The following is a 26987-nucleotide window of genomic DNA, read 5'->3' on the forward strand; positions in this document are numbered from 1 at the left end:
TTAATTCTGCTAAAATATAGGGAATTACCACTCACAAATGGCTAGGGGAAAAAAAAAAATCCCTAGCCAAGAGGGTCTGGAGATGAAGCCGAATCAATTGCAAGCCTGTCTTCTTAGAGAACTAGCAAGTGAAAATAGGCATGATGGCAGTACTAGGGAGGAGTCATTCCTTTTCCCTTTCCTAAGCCAGTGAATGGTTTAGGTTTAGCAGTTTCTAGGCTGGAAGGGCTGAAGTAGAGAGGCATATATGCTCTTGCGGTTTCAGATAAAGATGTATAAGAATTTCACAATGTAACCCATTACATTGGAGGAGCTCATCTCTCCCTGCCTAGAATACACAGTAGGTTTTCAGGACTTAGCTGTTAGAGGACTAGAGACAGCTTTCTCACAGGCTCTGTCCTGACTCTGAACACAGGACTAACAAACCTCCACCCCTTCAGTCAGTGCCTCCATGGAAACCAGGAGAGTCAATCTGTTATCTCCCTGTATGGCTGCGTGGTTTGTTTGTTTTTCCTGTCTTTTGTATTAGGAAGCAAATTAGAATTATTAAAGAGAAGGAAAGTACAAAGCTCTCAGCATAGACACTGAGAAGGGGTAAAGAGTCCCCAGCTGCGTTGTTTTTTTGTTTTTAACCGATCCTGTGTCAGGAGAGTTTCCTCCATTGGTATGAATACTTGTGGGAGCTATTACAGTAATTACAATAAATACTAGAGCCTATGGAGTGCCTTTTTTTTTTTTGCCTTTGCTTCTTTTATTAAAAAATTTAAAAAATTTTTATTAGAGTTTATGGGCTTCCCAAGAGGTGCTAATGATAAAGAACCTACTTGCCAATGCAGGTTAGATGTAAGAGATGGGGATTTGATCCCTGAGTAGGAAAGATTCCCTGGAGAAGGGCATGGCAACCCACTCGAGTATTCTTGCCTGGAGAATCCCATGGACAGGGGTGGTGAAGGTCTCAGGTATGGTAAAATAGGAGGAGTTTTGGTGATTAATAGCTACCACCAGTGTTTACTACTCTTCTGCGCTATCTCAGTAAAACCTCTCAAGAGCCCTTTGACATAAGGCCATTATCGAATTCTTGTTCTTATGCTCATTCTCAGTCTTATTCCATAGATAAAGAAGCAAAGTCGGATTGAATGGTTAAAAGCCTTCGGCTGGAGTCAGGTAGAACTGGTTTGAAAATCACTGCTATCACTCACTGACCTTAAGTAAGTCATTTCACTCCCTTGTCCCTTCGTTACTTTATATATAATACCGGTATAATTACAAAGTAGGACCTAACACTTGTTCAACATATATTAGATGTTTGGACTGTGCAAAGTACGTGACATGAATTCACTTAGATTTTCAGTCTATGTGGTAAGTAAAATCATTATCTACACTTTGTAGAGGAAACTGGGAGTTTAAATAACTTGTCCAAGTTTACACAGATAGGTGGTATGTATGGAGCCACAGTTGGAATTCAGGGACAGTAACAGTTTCCTAGGACATTATTGTGAGGATTAAATAATATATTGTTATAGCCTATGTAGAAGTAAATATATGACAGAGTAGCACAAAAGATGAGAGGGAATGTAAGCAGAACTACATTGTGATAAGTTTCTTATATTATGCATGAAGCAATGTAACAGTAACTCCAGGTAGACTCGATAAATTAAGAATTCATATTGTAACCCCTGGAGCAACCACTAAAGACAAAGTACAGAAGAATATCATGCCATTATTATACCATGACATCATAAAAAGCTAATGGGGGACATATAATGAAATAGTAAAATACTTATCTAATCCAAAAGGAAGGAGGAAAGGAAGAACAAAGAAACAAAATATAAATAGAAAACAAATAGCAAGATGGCGGGCTTAAATCTAACTATGGCAGTAATCACTAAATTAAACTAAGCACTAAAAAGGCAGAGGTCATCAAACTAGGTAAAAAATTAATGCCCATCTATATGCTACTTTAAAAAGACATACTTTAAATACAAACAGACAGACAAATTGGACATGTTGAAAGGAAAAAGAATATGAAAATTAGTGTGGTTCCTATCAAAGTAGACTTCAAGGATTACCAGAAAGGATTACAAGAAAGAAAGAAATTTTACAATAATAAAAGGCTGAACTCATTAGAGCATAACTCATTAGAACATAACAATTCTAAGAATTTGCCTCAAATAATAGAGCTTCAAAACACATGAAAGCAACAATTGACAGAATTAAAGGGAGAAATATACAAATCCACAATTATAGCTTGACAGTCCTCTTTGTAATCTCTGTAGTCTTTGACAGAAAATGCAAAGAAAAAAAAATCAGTAAGGATATGGAAGATTTGAATAACATTATGAACCAACTTGATCTAACTGACATTTATCCAGTGCCACATATAATAACCGTAAAACACACATTCTTTCAAGTGCAAATGGAGCACTCATCAAGATAGGCCCTATGCCTAGGACAAAACAAGCCTCAATAAATTTCAAAGAATAATCCAGTGCATGAGGGTGCAATGAGGATGAGAGTTAGCTATGTATCTCATAATCTATGGTTCTATGAATGCTACTCAGACGTAACAAATTCTCTAGCAGCTTCTTCCTGGTTTAGCAATATTACTCGCTTATTAGGTTTTCAGAGATCTTATCAAGATTAAGACCTAACTCCCCTAAAGAATTGAATTATTTAAATAGCAACTACAAAGAAAAGAACTTGAATTTAGTCTCTCTTTTCTCGGGTTCTGAAGTTTTCTCTTCTCAAAAAATGCAGTTTTCCACCCGAAATTTGGCACCAAATGATTTAGACTCTATCATATCTGTTACTCATAATTTTCTAAAATAATATCAGTTGCCACCAAGGACAATGAATTTTTACAAAAGATAATCTGTTGATTAGGGATCCTCTCTGTAGAGCTCTTGTTACTCAGCTCAGTCCTATAGAGAAGGGAAACACTGATGATCACCTTAAAAAAGATGCTCTATGTGTACATTGGTTACAAATATCTTAAGAAGGAATACTTAGATAAAAACGCTTTGAAAATAGAATATAGTAGGAGTTCCTAAACTGGGTTCTGTTGGCCTGACTAGGAGAACTTGCCTGAAAATGTGCTGATGACATTGTCCTGAAGAAATAGCTGATCATAACTTTCCTTAGGTTCTCAAGGAATAGGAGCCTTAACCCCTAGAATGCTAAAAGAATGTATCTCTCTCTTTTTTTTTAAAGTTGCTGAAAGCATTTTCATACTTTACCTATATAAAAGACTCAAAACTGCATTTCTGCTTTTCATCTATAATATAGAATCATGCCCCCCAAGCATCATGTGCTCATTGGTTTCACTCAACTCTTCTTCAGGGTCCATTTATTTACATCTTGCAAAATAAAACTTTGGAGACACCTGTTGGGGAAAATGTGGGCTTAGAGTATTGACTTGTTCTTTTTTCCCTTTATTTCAAATACATACCAAGCCTGTGCTGCTATGAGATTCTTCGGGGTGCTATGGAGATTGCCATCAATACTGAGAACCCTGATCCAATGGGACCTATGCAGTTGAGAGCATCTGCATGAAGTCATTTGGGCCCAAATCTGGACCCAGAACAGCCCATCTCTCGCTAGCAATTGGACTTTAGGGGGGAAAAATCATAAAATGTGTTTGAGCCTTGGTTTAGAGATTTCATCTGTGAAATGGAGCAGAGTAGTAACTACTATCACATGTGATTTTTAGATTCTTTTGAACACTTTTATATTACTAACATTTTGGGCGGGGGGTGGGGGACTTGATGTGTGTATTTGATCCAGACCCATCCTCCTTTCTTGCTACGTTTGCCTCTTGGCCCCCCGACTCATTTTACCTCAGCCCCACTGCCATTCTTTTTCGTGCCTCAAATAAACCAAACTCATTTCCACTTGAGATTCCTGGCATCTGCTGTTTCTTCTGATGAGAGGTGCTTCACAGCTTTCTGCTTTTCTTTTGCTCACTCTTTCTTATCCTTGGATTTCAGCTCATACACATTCCCTTAGAATTTTTTTGACCATTCACCATGACCATATACATTTACTATGACCTTTCTCTTATTGTTTTCTTAGTACTCATCATTAATAACATTTTTCTAGTTTGCTTTTTAAAAAATTCGTTTGTCCTCATCAGAACTTGTTGAGGGTTGTGATCCCTGGACTCAGGACAGTATCCATCAGAGGAAAGAGCTCATTGATATGTATTTGTTGACTAAATGAACCAAAGAAAATCAAAAGTTCGAAAAGGGCGTAGACTGGCGATGGTACAGATTAAAAACTCATCAGCGTTAGCAATTTGGTTTTATACAGTTGTTACTCATAACATCTACATTTCACAAGAGGGGATGTGTGTTTATATTTGCATAATAAAACTCGGCAAAAAAACGTAATTGGTCTAGAACAATAGTCCCATATCAAAGGTGAGCTCAGATTCCAATTATGCAAAATAGAAAATCTCTCTTCCCCACCCACAAGGTTTACAAAAAATTCTTAGGTGGTTTTCCCCCTGGCTAACTGTGACATCTATTAAAACGACAGAAGGTTACAGTTACTTGAGAGTGTTGCAGACCTGTGCTTCATAGGGGAAAGTTGTTTCCACCTGGAGCACTTGTAAACGTTGGATTGGCCTCTGATGGACAGGTAAGATAAAATGGGTAAATGGGCAGAGGGATGGGCTGGGAAGGAAGCATTATAGGCTGATGGAGTCCCCCGTAATTTCCATCAGAGCCATCAAAACCATCCCAAATAAATCTTCAAGCTAAACAAGAGAGCTGGACTTGCTCTCTAAGTGCACCAGCCTCAAACATGTCCACAAGCTTCTGTTTTGGAATTGTTACTTTATCCAGGTGTGGAGGGAAGAATATAGCATGGATTCAATTGCCTCCTCTTAAAGGAGTGGTGGTAAATAAGGTGGAATGAGGAGCCTGAGTGCCAGGGCCAAGGCCTGTGCCTTTAAGATCTCTAAGTCGAGGAGGTGTGTATGTGTAGGGCAGGGGGAGGTCATTGAATGACTATCAAGAAAATGATTTGAAAGGAAAGACCAGAGTGAAGGCTGTTAATAGTTCAGGCAAGAAAAGCAACACAGGCTCCAGAATCAGGGAAGAAATATAAGAAGAATACTTTTTTTTAAGAAAGAAATATGAACAAGTGTTGTACAGATCAGAGGTGCCCAGTCGGGTTGTGTGGGCCCGTGGGCCACAACTTATGCCGGGTAGGGTGGGGGTTCATGGATTTGTTCTAATGGTTTTGGCCCATAGTATACAAATATTCTGTGCCACTTCAAAATAATAGCCCGTGGTGTCTAGTGGCCATATCATGAAAGAGAAATAATGAAGGCACTGTATCTTTTAAAAAAAATCCCCTTTTGTAGCACTTCCTTAAAAACAGCTACTTAATGCAACTCTGTCAGTGAGCTCCTGACAGTTCTGTCCTAACGATTCTGATATTAATGAAAGAACTTGGTAAAGGGCTGAAGTGTCTTCCTGGTAAGTGGTTTCGTTTATGCTTTTCAAAACTCCTTGAAATAACTATTATTTTTCTTTTTTTGACTTGATGAGTGTTTTTCATTGACTGCCTATTCTGGTACAAGACATATTAATCGATTGAAGTGATCGATAATGTTTTCAAGCTTTTTTTCTTCCATTTGGGTTTGCTATTTTAAAGAGTCATGATTGTTTGGGGGGATATTTTAGTCAAAGGGAGTAGTTTCATACAAACATTTAATTCGAAGTACAGCACTCACCTAGGTAGGTATTTCCTTTGGAGTCATAATTAATTGAAAGTTATTGATATGGCCTTTAAAAAATACCTGTACTGGTAATATCCATTAGAAATCATAGTTCAGATTATTTATGGATTTTCTTTTTTTGTTGTTTTTGCTAAATTTTTCAACATCTTCCACATTGAGAAGCTGTATTTTTTTCCAACCTTATTGAGATAAAATTGGTGTATAACACTGTGTAAGGTGTACAATATGACGATTTGACACACGTACAAATTGGGAAAGGATTACCACCATAAGATTAGTTAACACATTCATCACCTCCCATAGTTACCTTTCTTAAATGGCTTTTCTTCTCATGTTAGTTGCTCAGTCGTGTCCTGCTCCTTGCAACCCCATGGACTATAGCCCACCAGGCTTCTCAGTCCATGGAATTCTCCAGGCAAGAGTGAGTGCTGGAGTGTGTTGCCATTCTTCTTTCCAGGGGATCTTCTCAACCAACCCAGGAATTGAAACTGGGTCTCCTGCATTGGCAGGTGGATTCTTATGGCTGAGCTCTTTTAAATGACATAGTGATTTCAAAGAGCAGAACAGAATTTTGGTGTTTGACATATTATATTGATATGTTATGGATATGTTTAGTGATAGTATTAGATTGTATCATCTTATGCAAGGTTAAATATTAAAGAGAAAGCTCATTGTGTTTGGAGGATAAATTCTAAAAACTTGTATAAACAGTGTGGTTTGGTGTGCTAAATGAAATGGTAAGCAATGTAGATCCACCACCCGCTCTTTCTTATGTGGATTTGTTTGTTTTTTGTAGCGTATAGAACAGAAAGTTTTAAAACATTTAATGTGGGTCAGTATGATAACTATTTAAAACAAAACTTACTTACAGAGATAAGAAAGGAGATGTAAAATTATAGACCAGGATTCTTAACGTAGGATTTTTAGAAAGTCTACAGGTGGGTTTCATAGAGTACATTTTATTTGTAAGGTAAATTCACATTTTATGAGAGAAAAAGCCTGTCTTTCACCAGATTTTCAGAAGTCTATACGATACCAGAAGGTTAAAAAGCAAAATCACTGTTATAAATGGACAGCCTGGCTAAGGTTAAAAAGATTTTCATTTCCAGAACTTTTTAATACTTCCAGGAATTTTAAAATACTTGACGTACTTAAATATACTCAAATTATTTCTGTATTCTCATATGTTAAGTGGTTTGCGTGGTTAACTGTTTAGCTATTTCATTTTTTTAATCTCTTTTTCTAACTGAAGTATATTTACAGTGTGCTAGTTACAAGTGTAAAACAAGGTGATTCAGCAATACATATTTAGCTATTTTAACATTTAAGAAATTTGGAGGACTTCCCTGGTGATCCAGCGGTTAATGCAGGGGGCCGGAGTTCAACCCCTGGTTGGGGAACTAGATCCCACATGCTGCAACTGAGGCCCAGTGCAGCCAAATAAATGATAAATAGATTGTTTTTACAAGAAATGTTGTAATGATAGAAAAGCGAACATAAATCTTCATAGGAAATTTTTGTAGAAAGGAAATTTGTACTCATCAAAATTCAGATGGTACTTTCGATTTATATAAAGTATAGGCAGAAAATAGTTTAAGCAGTCTTTTTTAATTCAGAGGCAAATTAAATAGAAACACTAATTTTGTTTTTTACATATTAATTTTTTTCAGAATTGTCAATTTTTTAATGAAGCATGGTAAGTTGACATTTAAAAATCTTCTTTATTTTTCCTCATTAGATTAATAAGGATATGAGATGGTTGCAAAACTGTTTAATTTTAGGTCTTAGAGACATGCTTTTGAATCATTTTTTAAATAGTGAGCCAGATTCTGTTTGATAAACATACTTCCTCTATCCCTTTTTCTAAATCAGTCTTCTGTTATATAACTAACTCCTTGCTAAAAATTTATAGAATGAGCACTGGTTTTAGATACTACATTGCAGAGCAGTGGATCTCAACCAGGCTTGATGTTGTCCTCCAGGGCATATTTGGCTATGTTTAAGATATTTTTGGTTGTCACCAGTGGGATTGACACTGGTATCTAGTGGGTAGAGACCAGGGCTGCTGTTTTGCACCCAACAATGCACAGGACAACCCCCTACAAAAGAGACAGTCAACTAAAAATGCTAATAGGCTGTGCTGTGGTTGAGAAGCCCTCCTTTACATCAGCAAAATTAAGTTCAACTGGTAATTTCTTAACTCCAGAGTTCTGCCATTGTTCTAATAGGCTTGTGCTGAACAAGACAAGCTGGGTCAAGCATTTGAAGATGCTTTTGAAGTACTGAGGCAGCATTCAACTGGAGACTTTCAGTACTCCTCAGGTAAAGATGTCCGTCTCCTTCTGTTTGTACATCAAATGGCTTGTTGGTCACATAACACACACATGAGAATAATAACCTGAACAGAAAAGATCCTTTTTACCCAGCGCATCTAGGATCAGTTCTAAAGGCAGAAATCAAACAGGATTATCCACCTTAAACAATTTTTGTTAGGTTTTGTATATTACTGAAACATAACTGATTTATAATATTATATTAATTTCAGGTGTACAACATTGTGATTCACTGCATTATAAGTCGTTCTAAGATAATAGCTACAATTCTCTGTGCTGTACAACATATCTTTGTTGCTTATCTTTCTCATACATTGTAGTGTGTTTATCTCATACCACTGAATTGTCCTTCCCACCTTCCCCGTCCCTCTACATAGCCACAAGTTTGTTTTCTATGTCCTAGAATATCTTTCTGTTTTGTTTGTATTATTTTTTAGATTCCTCATATAAGTGATATCATCTAGCGCTTGTCTTTGTCTGGCTAATCTCACTAAGCATAATGTTCTCTAGATAAATACTTGTTGCAAATTGCAGAATTTCATTGTTTATGATTTAGTAATGTTCCACTGTATGTATATACCACATCCATTTGTCTGTTGATGGACACTTAGGTTGTTTCCCTGTCTTTACTATTGTAAATAGTGCTGCTGTGAACATTGGAATGCATGTATCTTTTTGAATTTAGAGTTTTCATTTTCTTCAGATATATATCTAGGAGTGGAATTGCTGAATCTTATGCTAGTTATTTTTTTGAGAATCCTCTATACTGTTTTTCATAGGGGCTGTACAGATTTGCATCCCCAAATTTGCATTCCCTTGTACACTAACAGTGTACAAGGGTTCCTTTGTCCCCCATATTCTCTCCAGAATTTATTGTTTGTAGACTTTTTGATGATGGTCCTTTTGACCTGTGTGAGATGATATCTCATAGTTTTGGTTTGCTTTTCTCTAATAATTAGCAATGTTGAGAATCTTTCCATGTGCCTATTGGCCATCTCTATGCGTTCTTTGGTGAAATGTCAGTTCAGGTCTTCTGCCCATTTTTGCGTTCTTTGGTGAAATGTCAGTTCAGGTCTTCTGCCCATTTTTTGATTGTTCTTTTTTTTATATTGAGCTCTTTATATATTTTGGAAAGTGACCTATTGTGAGTCACATCATTTGCAAATGTTTTCTCACATTCTGTAGGTTGTCTGTTTTGTTGATGGTTTCCTTTGCTGTACAAAATTTTTTTAGGTTTAATTAGATCCCATTTGTTCGTGTGTGAGCATGCTAAGTCTCTTCAGTTGTGTCCAACTCTTTGAGACTCTATGGACTGTAGCCCACCAGTCTCCTCTGTCCATGGGATTCTCTAGTCAAGAATATTGGAGTGGGTTGCCTTGCCCTCCTTCAGGGGATCCTCCCAACCTAGGGATGCAACCCCCATCTCTTATGACTCCTGCAATGGCAGGTGGGTTCTTTACCACTAGAACAATCTGGGAAGCCCCCCCCATTTGTTTGTTTTTTGCTTTTATTTCTTTTACATTAGGAGACCGACCTGCCTATTCTCTATGCTAAATAAATGTTGTGTCTCACATATTAAAAATGCCATGATCAATCACACAAGCATTTATCATCATACACATACACAAATATAAAATTTGACCTTGTCAGTTTCTTTCTCTGTTTTTAAATTAGATTACAAAAATTACCTGGCTTTTATCAACCACCGTTCTCATATCAGAGGAAATTCCAACAGCTATGGTGTGCAGCCTGCAGAGGAACCCATCTATAATTGGAGAACAGTCATAGTGAGTACTTTTACCAGGAGACTGTCATCCCTCAGTAACAAGCAAATTTCCTATTTACACCAGCCTTCTCTTAGTGTATGCTAGCTGAAACTGACTGAAAATTCTCACTTGGGGCCACTTGTGGTGCGAATTTGGCAGGCAAGTTGGGGAATCATCAATGCTGTCAAGAAGGAAACTCCCCTTTATCATTGTTCTTCATCTGACTTCAGACAGGTCTGAATGATTCTATAAAGAGGAGGTATTTTAGGGTTCTCATGTCAATGCTTCTCCTCAGTCCATCCAGAAAACTGCAGAAAAGCTATGGTTCCCCTAAAAACAATCCCTGTACTGGCTCTACCTACAATCTCGTATTAACCTGCTTTGTTTCTCGTCCCAAGCTCAGAGCTAGCTATGTATATTGGACCAATTCATTTCTATTTTAGCACCTTCTGCAAATGGAAGTGTCCCTACCATCTCTTCCTTCCGTGTGTTTGTTTTGCATTGTTTTCTTTTTAAAAAAAATTTATTTTTATTTATTTTTTTGGCCACGTCATGGCATGTGGGATCTCATTTCCCCAACCAGGGATTGAGTCCATGCCCCCTGCTATGAAAGTGTAGAGTTCTAACCACTTGACTGCCATGGAATTCTCGGCATTGTTTTCCTGATGTACCCATTTTATCGAACAGTCTTAATATAGTACAGTATAAATGTAAAGTAGCCTTCATTTTTTTTCAGTCATTACCTTCAACCATGCTATGTCAAATGTCCTTTTTCTGTCCCTATAAATTGTACTGTCAGGGTCTCTCCAACAAGACATTTCTTTTAAGAGGGAGTTTTGGTTTTACTTTAGTCTCTCTCACCTCCCCTTAGGGTTACCAGGTAAGTTATAGGATGCCTAATATTTTTAGTTGCTAGGGCAACCCTTCTTCCTCTTCAGATTCAACCTGCAGTGGGCAGTGCACAACCTCTTGTGGTTGGGAACTCGTCCCCTGCTGTGTAGGGATGGCTCAAGTCTAGCCCCTTCTGCCCTGTCTTTTTACCATATGTAATGGTAGAAGCTCAGACTGTTTCCTCCTGCCTCGTCTCTTGGCTTTGCCCTCCTGCAACTGCCATCTGTCTCGCCTTGTCTCGCCTCGTCTAGATGGGTGTCCAGTTCAGGAATGGAAGTTTGTCTTCCCTTTTTGCTGGCATCTCCATTTCTACTAGTGATTCTTTTGAATCTTTCTTACTGGTCATTTTTAGGGAAAGGAGGAAAGTAACCCACTCTCCTTTATCAGAAAGAAGGGAGAATTCAGAATGCCTCTCAATTCTGAGGATACATAGAATTCCTTGGTATCCTCTGTCCCTTGGCACTCTCTGTATATGGGTTTGATGCTGGCTCTGCCCTGGGAGACAGCCACTGAAGGCAGTGCTTTTCAGAATTTGAGAGCTGTTGAACATTCTTTTTGCCCTCAGATTTTGACTTTGGCCACCAGTTGGTGGCCGCACAGAAAGTCCCATTTAACATCTTGATACATTATTTGTATAGAACAGTGCTGCGGACCTCTATTTTGAAGGAAATATTCATCAATCTCTGGAGAACGTCCCCGAAAACCAGCTGGTACAACCTGTTATTCTCCAGCAAAAGGGAGGAAAAGGTATGTGGATACATCACCCCTTCCAAAAGAACCAAGTCTTTATCAAAGCAGCTTTTAGGGGATTTCATATCTGAGTTTGGAAATTACTTGCAAAATGTTCTTTTCTCACAACTGAGAATAACTTAACTCTGACAGACAAAAGACTCCAAGCTGTTTATTTTGAATGAGCTTTCCTTTTGCTTCATGGAGATGTTGTAAAGGTGCAAAGTGTCATTCCCTCAAATAAATCTGTGTTCAAGTATAGGGTGTAAGGGGATTTCCCTGGTGGTTCAGTTCTTAAGACTGTACTGTCAATGCAGGGCTCACGTGTTTGATCCTGCATGCCATCCAGTGAGGCCTGAAAAAAAAAAGAATAGGATGTAAAATATGGAGAACAAATTACTGGTTACCAGCAGGGGGAGCGGATATATAAAGGTAGGGAATTAAGAGGTTATTATATATAAAGTAAGATACAAGGTACATTCTACAACACAGAGAATAAAGCCAATATTTTATAATAGCTTTAATTGGCATATAGCCTTTAAAAATTGTTAATCATTATATTGTACACCTATAACTTATATAATATTGTACATCTTCTATGCTGCTACTGCTGCTGCTAAGTCGCTTCAGTCATGTCCGACTCTGTGCGACCCCATAGACGGCAGCCCATCAGGCTCCCCTGTCCCTGGGATTCTCCAGGCAAGAACACTGGAGTGGGTTGCCATTTCCTTCTCCAATGCATGAAAGTGAAAAGTGAAAGTGAAGTCACTGAGTCGTGTCCAATTCTCAGTGACTCCATGGACTGCAGCCCATCAGGCTCCTCCATCCATGGGATATTGCAGGCATCTTCTATACTTCAATTAAAAAAAAAGAATAAGGTATACAAATTTTAGGTATAGAAGGGGGAAGTTTTCCATAAATTGTCTTAGCAATCTTATTCCAGTAGTGAAGCCCTAGAGACAGAAATCATCTTTTCTATTAAGTTCCATATTAACAACTTTATTTCGTAAATTTGAAATCCTGATTTCATAAATTGAAGGTGATCTCATCTAACAGGTAAGCAAAAAGTGTTAAAGCAGGATAATAACTTGTGTCGGCCAAGATGTGGGCCACACACACTCCCATGCATTTTTTTTTCATGTGCATTATTAAAGGGGGGTATAAACTGGTACAGTTTTGTAAAGCAATTTAGCAATACCTCCCCAAATTTTAAATGTTTATATCTTTCGACTCTTAGTGACTCTATGACTCAGTGGTTGAGTGTGAACTCTGGGTTAATTATGTGAGCCTGGCCAAGTCATTTAACCTTCTGTACCATAGTATTCGTATTCAAAAAATAAAGAAAAGCAAATGATAGCAATTGTACACACATTGTAAGATTGCTGTAAAAATTAAGTTAGAAAACCCACATAAATCACTGTGCTTATAGTCTAGTACTATGGATATTTCCTCAAAGACCTTAGATGCTTATGTGTGTGTAAATATGTATTAGGATGTTCCTTGCAATGTTGTTTGTGATAGTATACACATACTAAATACAAAGACATGTAAGATGCATCACAACTTTATACTGAAATTTAAAAAATGATATCATAGCTAAAATTATTTTGTTTTTTAAATTTATATTTTTTATTGAGGTGTAGTTGATTTATAATATTATATTAGTTTCAGGTTTACAACATACTGATTCAAAATTTTTGTAGATTATACTCCATTTAAAATTATTATAAAATATTGGCTGTATTCCTTGTACTGCATAATATATCCTTGTAACTTTTTTCATACATAGTAGCTTGCACCTGTTGATTCTCTATCCTAATCTTGCTCTTCCCTCCTTCTCTCTCCCCACTGGTAACCACTAGTTTATTCTCTATATCTTTGAGTCTGTTTCTGTTTTGCTATATTTGTTAATTTTTAAACTTAAAAAAAATTTTTTAGATTCCACATATAAGTGATAACATACAGTATTTATCTTTTTCTCTGTCTGACTTTTCATTTTATCGTAATACCCTCTAGGTCCATCTACTTTGTTGCAAATGGCAAATTTTTATTTTATTTTTTTATGGATGAGTTATATTCAGATGTATGTGTATATACATCTTCTTTATCCATTCATCTGTTTATTCACACTTCGGTTATATCCATATTTTGGCTATTATAAATAATGCTGCTGTGAACATTGGGATGCATGTATCTTCAAATTAGTGTTTTCATTTTCTTTGGATATACACCCAAGAGTGGGATTGCTGGGTCATATGGTGGTTCTTTTTTTTTCTTTTTGCCACTCCATCTGGCACGTGGGATCTTAGTTCCCCAACAAGGGATGGAACCTGAGCCCCCTGCATTGGAAGCACAGAGTCTTAACCACTGGATCGGCAGGGAAATCACTGGTAGTTCTTTTTTAAGCTTTTTGAAGAATCTCCACACTGCTTTTCACATGGCTCTACCAATTTGCATTCCCACCAACAGTGCATAAGTGCTCTTTTTTCTCTATATTCTTGCCAACACTTGTTATTTGTGGTCTTTTAAAAAAATTATTATTTGCTTATTTGGCTGTGCCAGGTCCTAATTGTAGCATGTGGGGTCTAGTTCCCTGACCAGGGATTACACCTGGGCCCTGTACATTGGGAGTGCAAAGTCTTAGCCTCTATGTCAGTCATAGAGTCTTAGCCTCTGAACCACCGGGGAAGTCCCGTTTATCTTTTTGTTGATAGCCATTCTGATAGGGTGAGATGATATTCATTGTGATTCTGATTTGCATTTCTCTAATCAGTATCAATGTTGAGTATAAGAAGATTTTTATGTTCCTATTGGGGCCATTTGTATGTCTTTGGAAAAATGTCTCTTCAGGTCTTCTGCCCATTTTCTTAATGGGATTGTTTATTTTTTGATATGGAGTTGCTTGAGCTATTTACATATTTTGGATATTAACCATTTATTCATATCATTTGCAAATATTTTCTCCCATTCAGTAGATTATTTTTTGTTTTGTTGATGGTTTCCTTTGCTGTACAAAAGCATTTGAGTTTAATTAGGTCTCATTTGTTTATTTTTGTTCTTGTTTTCTTTGCCTTAGGAGATAGATTAAAAAAATATTGCTGCACTTTTTGTCAAAGAGCATTCTTCCTATGTTTTCTTCTAGGGGTTTAATGGTTTCTGGTCTTACATTTGGTTTCTGGTCTTACATTTAAGTCTTTAGTCCATTTGGAGTTTATTTTTACAAATCTGTGAGAAAATGTTCTAAAAGTGAAATCGCTCAGTCATGTCCGACTCTTTGTGACCCCATGGACGGTAGCCCACCAGGCTCCTCTGTCCATGGGATTCTCCAGGCAAGAACACTGGAGTGGGTTGCCATTTTATTCTTTTACATGTTCATACTTAAAATTATTTTAAGTGAATATTTTTTGAGATAACTAGTTTTGTTCCTATAAAACAGTATACTGTATCCTAGAATTATAAAATCTAACTATGCAGTAATACTCTAATCCAGAAAGGAATAATGTATGATATCACAGAAGTAAAGCAAATCTCCTGAACATTACTATTAAATATTGAATAATGGCAGTAATTTAATATTAGGACAATAATGCTTCTACCTCTGTCACCTATTCTTTTTTTTTTTTTTAAACAAACCAACTAAGTCCAGAGTATGATGCCTATATCTTTTAACTGATGGTTTGGGCTGTGGATCTTTGCAATTAGGGAAAATACAATTTACTATTTTCTGTTTTTAGAGTTGTCATCCACCTGAAGTTGTGATACATTTTAAACAATGAAATTTCAAAATACTTCAAGAATTCATTATTGGGACACTGAGCGACTTCACTTTCTTTCTTTCTATAGTTCCTTTTGGAGAAGGAAATGGCAACCCACTCCAGTGTCCAGTGGAGAATCCCATGGACAGAGGAGCCTGGTGGGGCTGCAGTCTATGGGGTTGCAAACAGTCAGAGATGACTAAGCAACTATCACACACACACACACACACACACACACACACACAAATAGAACATATATAATTATTAAAATGCAAAAGGGCATACTTTAAGTATTGAAGAAGAATGAGCTCTGAATACCATTTTGGTTTGGGTTTTAATCCTTTGTAGTTCCATAATTCAAGAGTAATAATGCTCATGAAAATTTCAGATGATTCAGAAGTATGTGAAGAATGAGTGAAAAAATGTTTTCTTCCCATGCTATCCCCCAGAAGTAACTGTTGTCAACACTTCAGCATTTCCTTTATCTATAGCTAGTCTCTATATTGGAGAAGGCAATGGCACCCCACTCCAGTACTCTTGCCTGGAAAACCCCATGGACGGGAGAGCCTGGTAGGCTGCAGTCCATGGGTTCGCTAAGAGTCGGGCACGACTTGAGCAACTTCACTTTCACTTTTCACTTTCATGTATTGGAGAAGGAAACGGCAACCCACTCCAGTATTCTTGCCTGGAGAATCCCAGGGGTGGGGGAGCCTGGTGGGAGCTGCTGTCTATGGGGTCGCACAAAGTCAGACACGACTGAAGCGACTTAGCAGCAGCAGTCTCTATATGGTTCAATGATTTATTTAAGATATATTAGACACTGGAAAAAGTACAAAATACTGTATCAATTTTCACTTTCAAAGGATAAAGTATTAGTTGCTTGGCTGTGTCTGACTCTTTGCAACCCCATAGACTGTAGCCTAGCAGGTTCCTCTGTCCGTGGGAGTTTTCAGGCAAGAATCCTAGAGTGTGTTGCCATGCCGTTCTCCAATATGCATATGATTATATATGCAAAAAATAAATTATTTTCTAAAGATATGCAGACTAGATTGGAGTTTTTACTTTCAGCTTGTGCTTTTATTTGAATTTTTTAATCATATACCTTTATTTTCAAAACATAAAAGTTCAAACATCTTTTTTTTCAAAATCGAAAACAAACTTTAAAATGTGAGGATCCATTATAATTGATTTGACCATTGGATAAGAGCCAGAGAGCTTGTTTAAGTCTGTGACTTTAATTCATAATGTGTTTTTTGGTAAGTCCCTTTCATTTCTCAATTCATAAACTCAAGATAATATAACACAAAAGATAATCTTTGAGGCTTTTGGATGAATAATGACTGATGTATGAGTCTTACACCCCAGAGAGTGTTTAAAGCAGTTTGGGAATCCACTCTTCTACTTTCTCAAGGGGAAAATGGAATTTGGCCATGGAAATTTTAGCTGCTGACAGATCTGGTGGACCATGGTGTTTATAGGCCAATTCAGAAGTCATAAAACGGGTTGTCACATTTGTTCTCTAATCGTCCAAACAAGCAAAAATCACAGCAAATCTTCCCAAGTTTCCTTTCTAGTTACTCTGAAATATAAAGGGCTGCGTTCCTAAAGAGATTAGAAGCTCTGGCAGTATCATTTTATTTCACAGCAATGAAAAACATCACAATGCTCATTGTCATTTCTCATTAATAATGTCAGAATGTCATGAAGATATTTTGGCATTTCAACTTTACTTTTTTTCTTTTTTTTTTTTCAAGTAATTATGCAGAACCACAGTTAGCATTTTTACATAAGTCTATTACTGATTTCACTTGTATTTGCACAACATTTTACATTTTACAGAATGCATTCACCTTCTTTACCATATTTGACTTAACTTACTTGAATAAAGCTGCTTCAAATGAGTTGCCTTTTGGAAATGTCTTTTGAGACTTCTCCTTTAAACAAAACAACTATTTGTCTGTGTCGGGTGTTAGTTGCTTTGTGGCACGTGGGATCTTAGTTCCCTGACCAGGGATCGAACCCACATCCCCTGCTTTTGAAAGCCAGATTCTTAACCACCAGACCACAGAGGAAGTCCTGAAACTTATCTTTAGAACCACTAAACTTTGTAGGACATTTTGCTCAGTCTTGTTCTGTAGACAGTTTAACATAAAACTAGAAGTCAAGATTTAACTGTAAAGAAAGACCACATGACAGATGAGAGACTAGGGTAAAGGGGCTCCATGCTTCCCTTTCCAGTGAAGGACTACAAGATTTTGGACAACTTCCCCAACAAAGAAAGTTTCATCTGGAACTGCAATAGGCCAAGTCCCATAAAATGATACCATAAATACGTTCTAAGAGGGTGAATAGGAGGAAAACCAGTCCCAATGGAACTTTCAATTCTGTATTCACTCAACAAATCCTTCCTGAGAAGGTGCTCTATGTAGAGCCATGGTGAAGTATGACATTGTTTTCCTCTGTTTTAGGCAGGAAGAAGCTCCGACTGTTTGAATACCTTCATGAATCCCTATGTAATCCAGAGATGGCATCTTGTATTCAGTGGATAGATCAAACCAAAGGAATCTTTCAGTTTGTATCAAAAAACAAAGAAAAACTTGCCCAACTCTGGGGAAAAAGAAAAGGCAACCGGAAGACCATGACTTACCAGAAAATGGCCAGAGCATTGAGGAATTATGGAAGAACTGGGGAAATCATCAAAATCCGGAGAAAGCTAACTTACCAGTTCAGTGAGGCCATTCTCCAAAGACTGTCTGCACCTTACTTCTTGGAAAAAGAGATCTTCTATTCACAGTATGTTCAACCTGATCAAGGATATCTCAGTTTAAATAACTGGAATGCAAATTATAATTATACATATGCCAATTACCATGAGCTGAGTCACCCTGATTGCTAAATATACTCTTACATTTCATAATTTTCTGACATCAGAAGTCCCTACAAGTTTTAGGATTTTTCTCTAAAAGCAAATACTGAAAAAAAAAAAAACCACTTCATGATTGCTATCTTTTATGACATAGCATATAATCTATACTAACTTGGGGAGAAATTTTGCCAGCTCTTTAGAATGATTATCCCATTTGAAAGTATAGACTAAATGTCCTTCCTCTTATTAATAACTATGCAATTATTTCTTTCTAGATTAATAATACCAGTGGAGACCATTTGATTTGCATATTGGTTAAACCTTATTTTCTTGTCATACACTCAGACCAAAAAAAAAAAAAAAAAGAATCACTTTAGCATATGTCCAATACCTTTAGTAACAGAACAAAAACTGATTGCCTGTGATGGTGTTCCTGCTAAATTATATTCAGGGCTTTAAAAATTTCAGTGGCTAAAACTAGAACTAGTATATGATCCAGCAATTCCACTCCTGGATATATATCCAAAGAAAATGAAAACACTAATTCAAAAAGATACAAATTTTTTTTTTTTTGGCTGCACTGTGTGGCTTGTCAGACATCAGTTTCCCAACCAGGCCTTTGCAGTGACAATGCCAAATCCTAACCACTAGACTACCAGGGAACTCCCATAGTGACATTATTTACAATAGCCAAGATATGGAAGCAACCTTCTAGCCAACAAGAGAATGAAGAAGATGTGGTATACACACACACACACACACACACACACACACACACACACACACAGAATATTACTTGGCCAAAAAAGTGAAATCTTGCCATTTGCCACATGGATGGACCTAGAGGATATTAAGCTTGCTGCAATAAGTCAGACAGAGAAAGACAAATACTATATGTTATCATTTATATGTAGAATCTGAAAATTGAAACAAATGAAAATAATGAAATAAAAGCAGACTTAAAGATATAGAGAACAAACTAGTTCTAAGATATAGAGAACAGTAGGGGGAGGGCTGGGGGGAGGGGAGCAAGATAGGCATAGAGGATTAAGAGGTACAGACTAAATATAAAACAGAAAAGATACAAGAATGTAATGTACAGCACAGGGAAGGTAGCCAACATTTTAATAGCTTTGAATAAAGTATAACCTAGAAAAATATTGAATCCCTATGTAGTACATCTGAAACTAATGTAAATCGACTATATTTCTGTAAAATAAATAAAGATTTAAAAAATAAAAACTTCATAGGCTATCCTCTGCACCTCGGACCTCATGGTCTGTAATCCTTCGGCTCTAAAGAAATGATGGTCTAAGGAAAATGTCACCTACAAACTCCAAAGCTTACATTTACCACAAGTCATTTCCTTGCTTTTCTCTCTTGCTTTGGGTAGATCCAGGAGCTAAAGTTTCTTGCTCTCCTGCCACTCAACCACAGGGAGGTGCTCTTGCACCATTAGTTCTCGAGCCCAACCCTGGATCATGATCTCTGAAACAGTTGAAGCCAGAGGGTGGGGGGAAGGCTTTAATAAAAGATGGAAGCTTGCGAATAATAAACCCAGGAGTGGAGCCAGAATGTGGGCAGTCTTGCATGGAACCTGTCTCATAAGAAACTCCCAGAATAAACTCTGTTTTTCACTTGCTGCTTGGCAGGTTTTTTAAGTCACTTCAGTTGTGTCTGACTCTTTGTGACCCTATGGACTGTAGCCTGCTAGGCTCCTCTGTCCGTGGGATTCTCCAGGCAAGAATACTGGGGTGGGTTGCCATGCCCTCCTCCAGGGATCTTCCCAGGTTCTTTACCACTCCCGCCACCTGGAAAGCCATCTGTATTACCATGAAGCAAGAGAGCGTCCTAGATTAAATGGACCACCTTCAGTCTGGGCCAAAAAGGCCTGGCCAGCAGGTCAAGAGCTCCTGGGAGCTTGCTGTGTTAGATCAGCAACACTACCGTGACCATATAGTGGCTGGTACTCTGCACTGTGTCTGGCATTCCCAGTTTCCCCTTTTCCTTTGCGCCTTCCCTGTGCCCTTTCTTCCTCAGAGAAAGAACATGGTAGATCCCAGGTGACAAAATGGAGACCAACTCAATATTGGCCATACCCACATGTAGTCTAGGTTTGTAATATAGACAATTTTGTGTCTTCCCAAAATTCATGTTGAAACATAATCCCCAATGTGATGGTCTTTAGGGGTAGGGTTTTGGAGAGGTGATTAGGTCATGAAGGAAATCTCTAATGAATGGGATTAGTGCCCTCATAAAAGAGATGACAGAGAGTTCCCTTTCTGCTTCCACCCTGAGAGGATACTAGGGTGAACCAGGAGGCAAGCCCTCGGTAGACACTAAATCTGCCAGCACCTTGATGTTGGACTTCCCAGCTTCCCAAACTGTGAGAAATAAAGTCCTGTTGTTTATAAGCCACCCAGTTTATAGTATTCTGTTACAGCAGCCAGGACAGACTGAGAAAGTTTCGGTCAGTGCTAACGTCAAGGTAGGATTCAGTATTTACACCCAGTCTGCCTTTCTAATTTAGATGTGGATGGATTTTAAGGGCAGAAAGTATAAAAGAAAGAGGACCGCAACACAAAAAGGGAGTGTGTGTTCTTTGTCAGGCGAGAACAGCAAGGTACACCATGAATGCTTGAAATGTTCCACCTCAAGAGTTGTCAAGATTAGCCCTGACCCAGCCCATGGACTCATCTAGCAAAGAGCTGAAAGTGGAAAAAGAATCCAGAATGTCCAGGTGTTTTCAGTAGTGGGTCACATGATCAGAAACCCCAATATGGAGGGCCCATGAATATCTGAATGGTGATCTGATGAGCTCATCATTGGCACCAAAGAAATAGATGTGGTTCAGAATAAGATATTTGCAAACTGTAAAAGCAGAACTTTGTGCAGTATTTGGATCTGCTGTCCGAAGAAGTTTTATCCTTGGGGGCTGTAGTGAAGATTCAGGTGCCAGTGAAGATTCCCTTTGATAAGCAAACCCATCCAAGATGTGTAGGGATGGATTAACCAATGAAAGGCCAGAGAGTTCATGTACCACTTATTAACAAACTGTTAAGTTAACAAACTGAATTTCCCATAATGACCATTTCATGATCTGGGTGAACTATTTTCATAGTTATGCAAAGTATTATTTGCTTACCCAGATCATGAAATGGTCATTATAGGAAATTCAGTTTGTTAATTTATAATTTTACATAAGCAGTTATAACACATTATGTGATGAAAGATCACATTTACGAGTCAGACTGATTTCTTTTTTAAAAAACTATTATTTCTCTGGCTGTGCCAGGTCTTAGTTTGGGTCCTTGGGATCATTAGTTGCGGCATGAGAACTTGGTTGTGGCATGTGGAATATAGCTCCTGGACCAGGGATTAAACCCAGGCCCCTTGCATTGGGAGCACGGAACCTTAGCTGCTGGACCACCACGGAAGTCCCGAGTCAGACTGATAGCTTCTGGAACACTTGTTTCTTCTAATTAACTCAGTAAAATCAGGGAGATCAGTTGGGATGCCTTGGGCTTCAAATAACAAAAAACCTTGACTCAAACTTGTTTAACATTTGCTATTGACAATACCCTTCTTTCTGGTACTGAATTTTAAAGCAGTAAACTTCCTTGATTGTCGCTAACTGAAGTCAACTTGGACTCATTGAGTATCCACTAGGATTTATTGAAAGGTATTAGATTGCCTGGGGCTTCCCTGACAGCTCAGTGGTAAAGAATCTGCCTGCAGTGCAGAGACATGTGTCAGATCCCTGGGATGGGAAGATCCCCTGAAGGAGGAAATGGCAACCCGCTCCAGTATTCTTGCCTGAAAAATCCCATGGACTGAGGAGCCTGGCGGGCTACAGTCCAAAGTATCGCAAAGAGATACAACTGAGCGGCTAAGCATAACTGTATTAGATTGCTTACAAAATTTATGAGAAGGCTGGAGAACAAGCAGCCAGATAAAAAGCCCCAGACCACACCAAAGATCTGACCAAGTGAGGACATCACTGTCACTAGAGGCTTCAGCTTACGTCCTCTCGCATGTCACTGAACAGAGCTGGCATAGATCACTCCTGCCTCCAGCAACTATCTTGCTGCACCTACTGCTGCATTCAGAGCTGGTTGTCTGCCCTTCCTGCTTCTGTACATCACTAGATCTGTATTTCAGAGAAGGCAATGGCACCCCACTCCAGTACTCTTGCCTGGAAAATCCCATGGAAGGGGGAGCCTGGTAGGCTGCAGTCCATGGGGTCACGAACAGTCGGACAGGACTGAGCGACTTCACTTTCACTTTTCACTTTCATGCATTGGAGAAGGAAATGGCAACCCACTCCAGTGTTCTTGCCTGGAGAATCCCAGGGACGGTGGAGCCTGGTGGGCTGCCATCTCTGGGGTCGCACAGAGTCGGACACGACTGAAGCGACTGAGCAGCAGCAGATCTGTATTTGAAATCTGTAATGGAAACTTCCGATTGGCTGAAGCTTGGTCATGTGTTCATGTGTGGCTGCAAAGAAAGCTAGAAAAGTGATTATCTGGAACTTTCAATTCTTGTACCAGGAGACTGTTTCTCATCCTATTGAGACTCATTAGGTCAAGAATTCCCCAAACATAGAAAGGGGTTCAGAAAGTGGGCAGCCAAAAGAATGACAAATGTTCATTAGAATTTTAAACTACAATAACAAGGATCAGAGCATGTACAGCTTGATTTTCAAGACCTTTGCCCTACCTGGCTAATCTCCAAAAATACTCTTTGTTCTTAGTGCTTCTGTGGTCATAGGAATTTAAACAGTTTCTAAACAACTTTTCCTTATCTTTCTGAGAAGGAATTTCAGCATGTTATTTAAGTTCTCTGGATATCAAGTAAAATTGTGACATATTTCTATAACTGAAGCTGATCTAAGAAACTAAAGCTTATAGTTTGTAGCTTTTACAGTATAGGAGACTTCACTCATATCTGTTTTCCTTTGTTCAGGAAACTCTTAAAATGTTCCAGTTTTGTGATTTAGTTTCACTGAGATTGTTTGAAGAGCTCAAAATAACATAATCGGCCAGTTGCAAGTATAAAAGATAACTGATATTCTTTTCTCAAGAGCATTTCCTGGTTGCCAGAGCTGGCTCTGAGGATGTGAGGAGTATATTGAAAGTGCTCAGGGTTCAGTGGTGCTGTAAGACCAGCTCTCAACCAGTGAAGGTTGGGGGTTGTTCGATGCTTAGCTCTGCTTCTTCACCTCTTAGTTGGAATAAGGCTGAGATGTGTTCTTAGACTTCCCTATTTCCCTAATGGTGTTTTCTGAAACCGCCTCTCAGACTACTAACATTCACATTCTTAGTTTTTGCCTCTGGAGGAGGGAGAGGACCCAACACAAGCCGTAAACTACATCAAATTACTTAGGACGCTCCGGTTTATAACTTCATAGCAAGTTAACATTTTTAATCCCTACAGGTGTAAAAGTATCTTCATTTTATCTTTTTTTTTTTGGCCTTGCCTTGTGACTTGCATGATTTTAGTTTCCACTAAGGATTTACCCAATGCTCTCAGCAATGAAATCATGATGTCCTAACCTGCCAGAGAATTCCCTTTCCTCATATCTGATTTTCAGTTTGACTTGGTAGAGCATTCAAGGTTAAAAAATTGTTCTTCTGAGTTATTCAACATGTATATGTAGCTTTCAGTTTTTCTCCATTTCTAATATAATCTCCTTTCTTTCCAAGCACCACCCCCCACCCTGCTTTGTTTTTCCTATTTGCTTTTTTCTTCTGTTTTATGTTTGTGAATTTCTTCCAGTATATGGTGATTCTTGTCTCTCCACTAATGTGTAAGGCACTAAAAATCACTTTTGGGTAGAACTTGCTGGCTATGAACTTCAAGGTGGTTTGGCTGGGAGCTGGCTATTTCTCTGGGGGTCCCAAATATCATCACCTACAAAAGAATCTTCCTGAGAAGAATATTCTTAGGGAGACAGAAAAGGCATACTCCTGATTCCTGGGGTTTTCAGAACAGGTTGAATAAGGGCCTGGAGAGCCCACCATTCAGTAAGCAGATATTCCCTTAATATTAGTATTTTTATCTTCACACTTAACTCCACTTTCCAACCTAAGTTGGAGCCATTCTAATCCAATTTCTCCACATCATAAATCTGTGATCTCCTATTAGATAGAATTACTTTTCTGGATGAAGGACCTGGATGCAATTTTTCTTTTTAAAGACTTTCAACTAATCACTGTGATTTCAATTCTGTGTTGCTCTCTGCTTTCCCTGATAACTGGTGCCTCCAAATTTTGGACTTCTCAGGCAGAGGCAAATCAACTTTGTTCTTATGTTTCTTTGTGGTTTTTGAAGTTTTCTCTTCTTGGCTAAGGTAGTTACTGCTCCTCTATTGAATCATTTCTGGGTCTGTTTCTATAGGCTGCTTTTCCTGTTGGTTCCATTTCTCTGTATATCTGGACATTTTAAATCAAATGTAGTGTTTCTCCTCACTCTAGAACTGAGTTGAATAACAAGAGCTCACAGAGAGGATCTCTAATCAATAGATTCTCTTTTGCAGAAATTCATTGTCCTTGGTGGCAACTGATATTATTTTAGAATATTGTAAGCAACAGATATGGTGGAGTCTAAATCATATGGTGCCAAGCTTCAGGTGGAAAACTGCATTTTTAGAGAACACAGAATTTCAGAAACCAAGAAAAGGGAGACTAAAGTCAAGCTCTTGTTTTTCTTTGCATTTGAATTTCAGGCATTGAATGTGAAAAATTATAGAGATTCTGGATGATATTATTTCCCCCAGATAGGATTTCTCTTAGTTTTGATTAGAAGATAGATTGGGAGCAGATCACCTTAATTCAGGCAGGGACTCAGCTCATACAAGACTGGGTTCCAGTCTTTATAATATAACATATTTTTTCTACTATCTTCTAAAGTAGATCCCTATACATATGTTATACTTACATCGTAAGATTTCACTTTAAAAATTCTGTTGTGTGATTTTAGAAAACAAACAGGTAATGAGAGTTTTGTAAACATATGCTTTTCAAACTGTATATATTTACTTCCCAGGAATAATAGAAAATGTGCCATGTTGTTGGAATTTGGTATTAAGCTATAGGATTAATGTGCTACTTTATTCTGGAAATAAATTTAAACTCACAGGTAGAAATGATAAAATAATTATTTTTTGTTAAAATAAATTTCAGTGTATTAATGTCAGAATACAATGAATGTTTCTGTGAATTCTTATGCTAAATCATAAAGTGATTTTTCACTTCTGGTGGATTATTTCAGTTTACGTACCCTAGTAATCATTCTCTTTGAACTTTAGGGGGAAGATTTGAGAAATACTGATTACATTTAATCTTCCTTTCTTTTGACAGTGCCACCCTGCATGTGGGATCTTAGTCCCCAACCACAGATTGAACCTGCACCCCTTGCGTTGGAACCTGGCAGTCCCAACCACTGGACTGCAAGGGAGGTTCATTTCCTCTTTTTTTTCTCTGATGGTTAGGAAATTTGAAACATCGCATCTTAGACATTCAGTAATAAGCAACCCCATTAATTTTTTTATCCATCTATTTAAACACTCATTCATGACTTCTGATTAAATTATCCTTCTTATTTATATTTGTTTTATCTTTATTTATCAAATATACTTTTATGTGTATTCATTGTCTGCTGCTTTATAGACTTTTGGGGAAGCAGATGGGTGCATAAACTAAATCTATTTTTAACTACCTATTACACTATTTTACTCATTGCCATGTTGGGTAAGCTTATTTTGAGGTTTTCTTCAAAGATAGTGACATGACTCATTAATTTTGTATGGCACTTTTCTTAAAATCACTAGGAAATCAGCCAAATCTAATACAAGGTTAGATAATCAACATAAGAGACATTAGTAATCTTTGGCTATCTAAAAGGAATAATTATATTGCCACACTTTAAAATATGTAAGGCACTTTCAAATACAAAGAAAACTATCAGTTTCCTTTAACTGATAATTAACTGAAATTAACTATCAGCTAATTTCACAAGAAATTAGCATTTTCCCTAGGTTTCCCTATGCAATTTTTTTTCAGAGGCAAAAACAACCCAACATTCTAAATGGATATTTTTAGAAGTAATTATATGTAGGGACCACACGATATCACGATGATGTAAAAACATTTTTGTAGAGTAAGAATATCCTATCATGTCCCCTGAGTGGCAGAAGGAATATGTCATTCCAACCCATAAAAATATTTTTGCTATCTTATTACCTCCATACTGAATAACTTAATCAGATCATTTGACTCTGTGGAATACAAGGAGACTCATTATGGTTGCAGTAAATGAGAGAACTTTTAAAATTATTTCTTGGATTGCCATATGACTTTTGATAAGGGGATTGTGGTGAGGATATTGTAGAAGAAAGGAAATCACAAACAAATTTAACTAGGTGAAAGTGTTATAATGAGGCTCCTGGCATAGAAAATATTATTCACATGATAAAATAATAAAATATAAGGGTTCAGTTCAGTTCAGTTCAATCGCTCAGTCGTGTCCAATTCTTTGCGACCCCATGAGTCGCAGCCCGCCAGTCCTCTCTGTCCATCACCAACTCCCGCATTTCACTCAAACCCATGTCCATCGAGTCGGTGTTGCCATCCAGCCATCTCATCTTCTGTTGTCCCCTTCTCCTCCTGCCCCCGATCCCTCCCAGCATCAGAGTCTTTTCCAGTGAGTCAACTCTTCGCATGAGGTGGCCAAAGTATTGGAGTTTCAGCTTTAGCATCATTCCTTCCAAAGACACCCAGGGCTGATCTCTTTTAGAACGGACTGGTTGGATCCCCTTGCAGTTCAAGGGACGCTCAAGAGTCTTCTCCAACACCACAGTTCAAAAGCATCAATTCTTTGGTGCTCAGCTTTCTTCACAGT

General features: G+C 37.9%; 1 protein-coding gene across 1 annotated transcript; it reads left to right on the plus strand.

Moving 5' to 3' along the window:
- Nucleotides 5407-18629, plus strand: SPIC (Spi-C transcription factor). The gene is made up of 6 exons (XM_005680514.3): nucleotides 5407-5483; nucleotides 7417-7442; nucleotides 7975-8068; nucleotides 9754-9866; nucleotides 11375-11483; nucleotides 17689-18629. The coding sequence occupies exons 2-6, from the start codon at nucleotides 7440-7442 to the stop codon at nucleotides 18114-18116; spliced, it is 747 nt and encodes a 248-aa protein (XP_005680571.1). The 5' UTR covers nucleotides 5407-5483; nucleotides 7417-7439; the 3' UTR covers nucleotides 18117-18629.

The sequence above is a fragment of the Capra hircus genome, chromosome 5 (assembly GCF_001704415.2).
Source record: "Capra hircus breed San Clemente chromosome 5, ASM170441v1, whole genome shotgun sequence".
Classification (NCBI taxonomy): Eukaryota; Metazoa; Chordata; class Mammalia; order Artiodactyla; family Bovidae; genus Capra; species Capra hircus.

Coding starts and splice junctions, on each gene's coding strand:
- SPIC (XM_005680514.3), top strand. Junction 8,069..9,753: donor AGACTTTCAGTACTCCTCAG/GTAAAGATGTCC, acceptor TTTTTAAATTAG/ATTACAAAAATTACCTGGCT. Junction 9,867..11,374: donor ATAATTGGAGAACAGTCATA/GTGAGTACTTTT, acceptor TTATTTGTATAG/AACAGTGCTGCGGACCTCTA.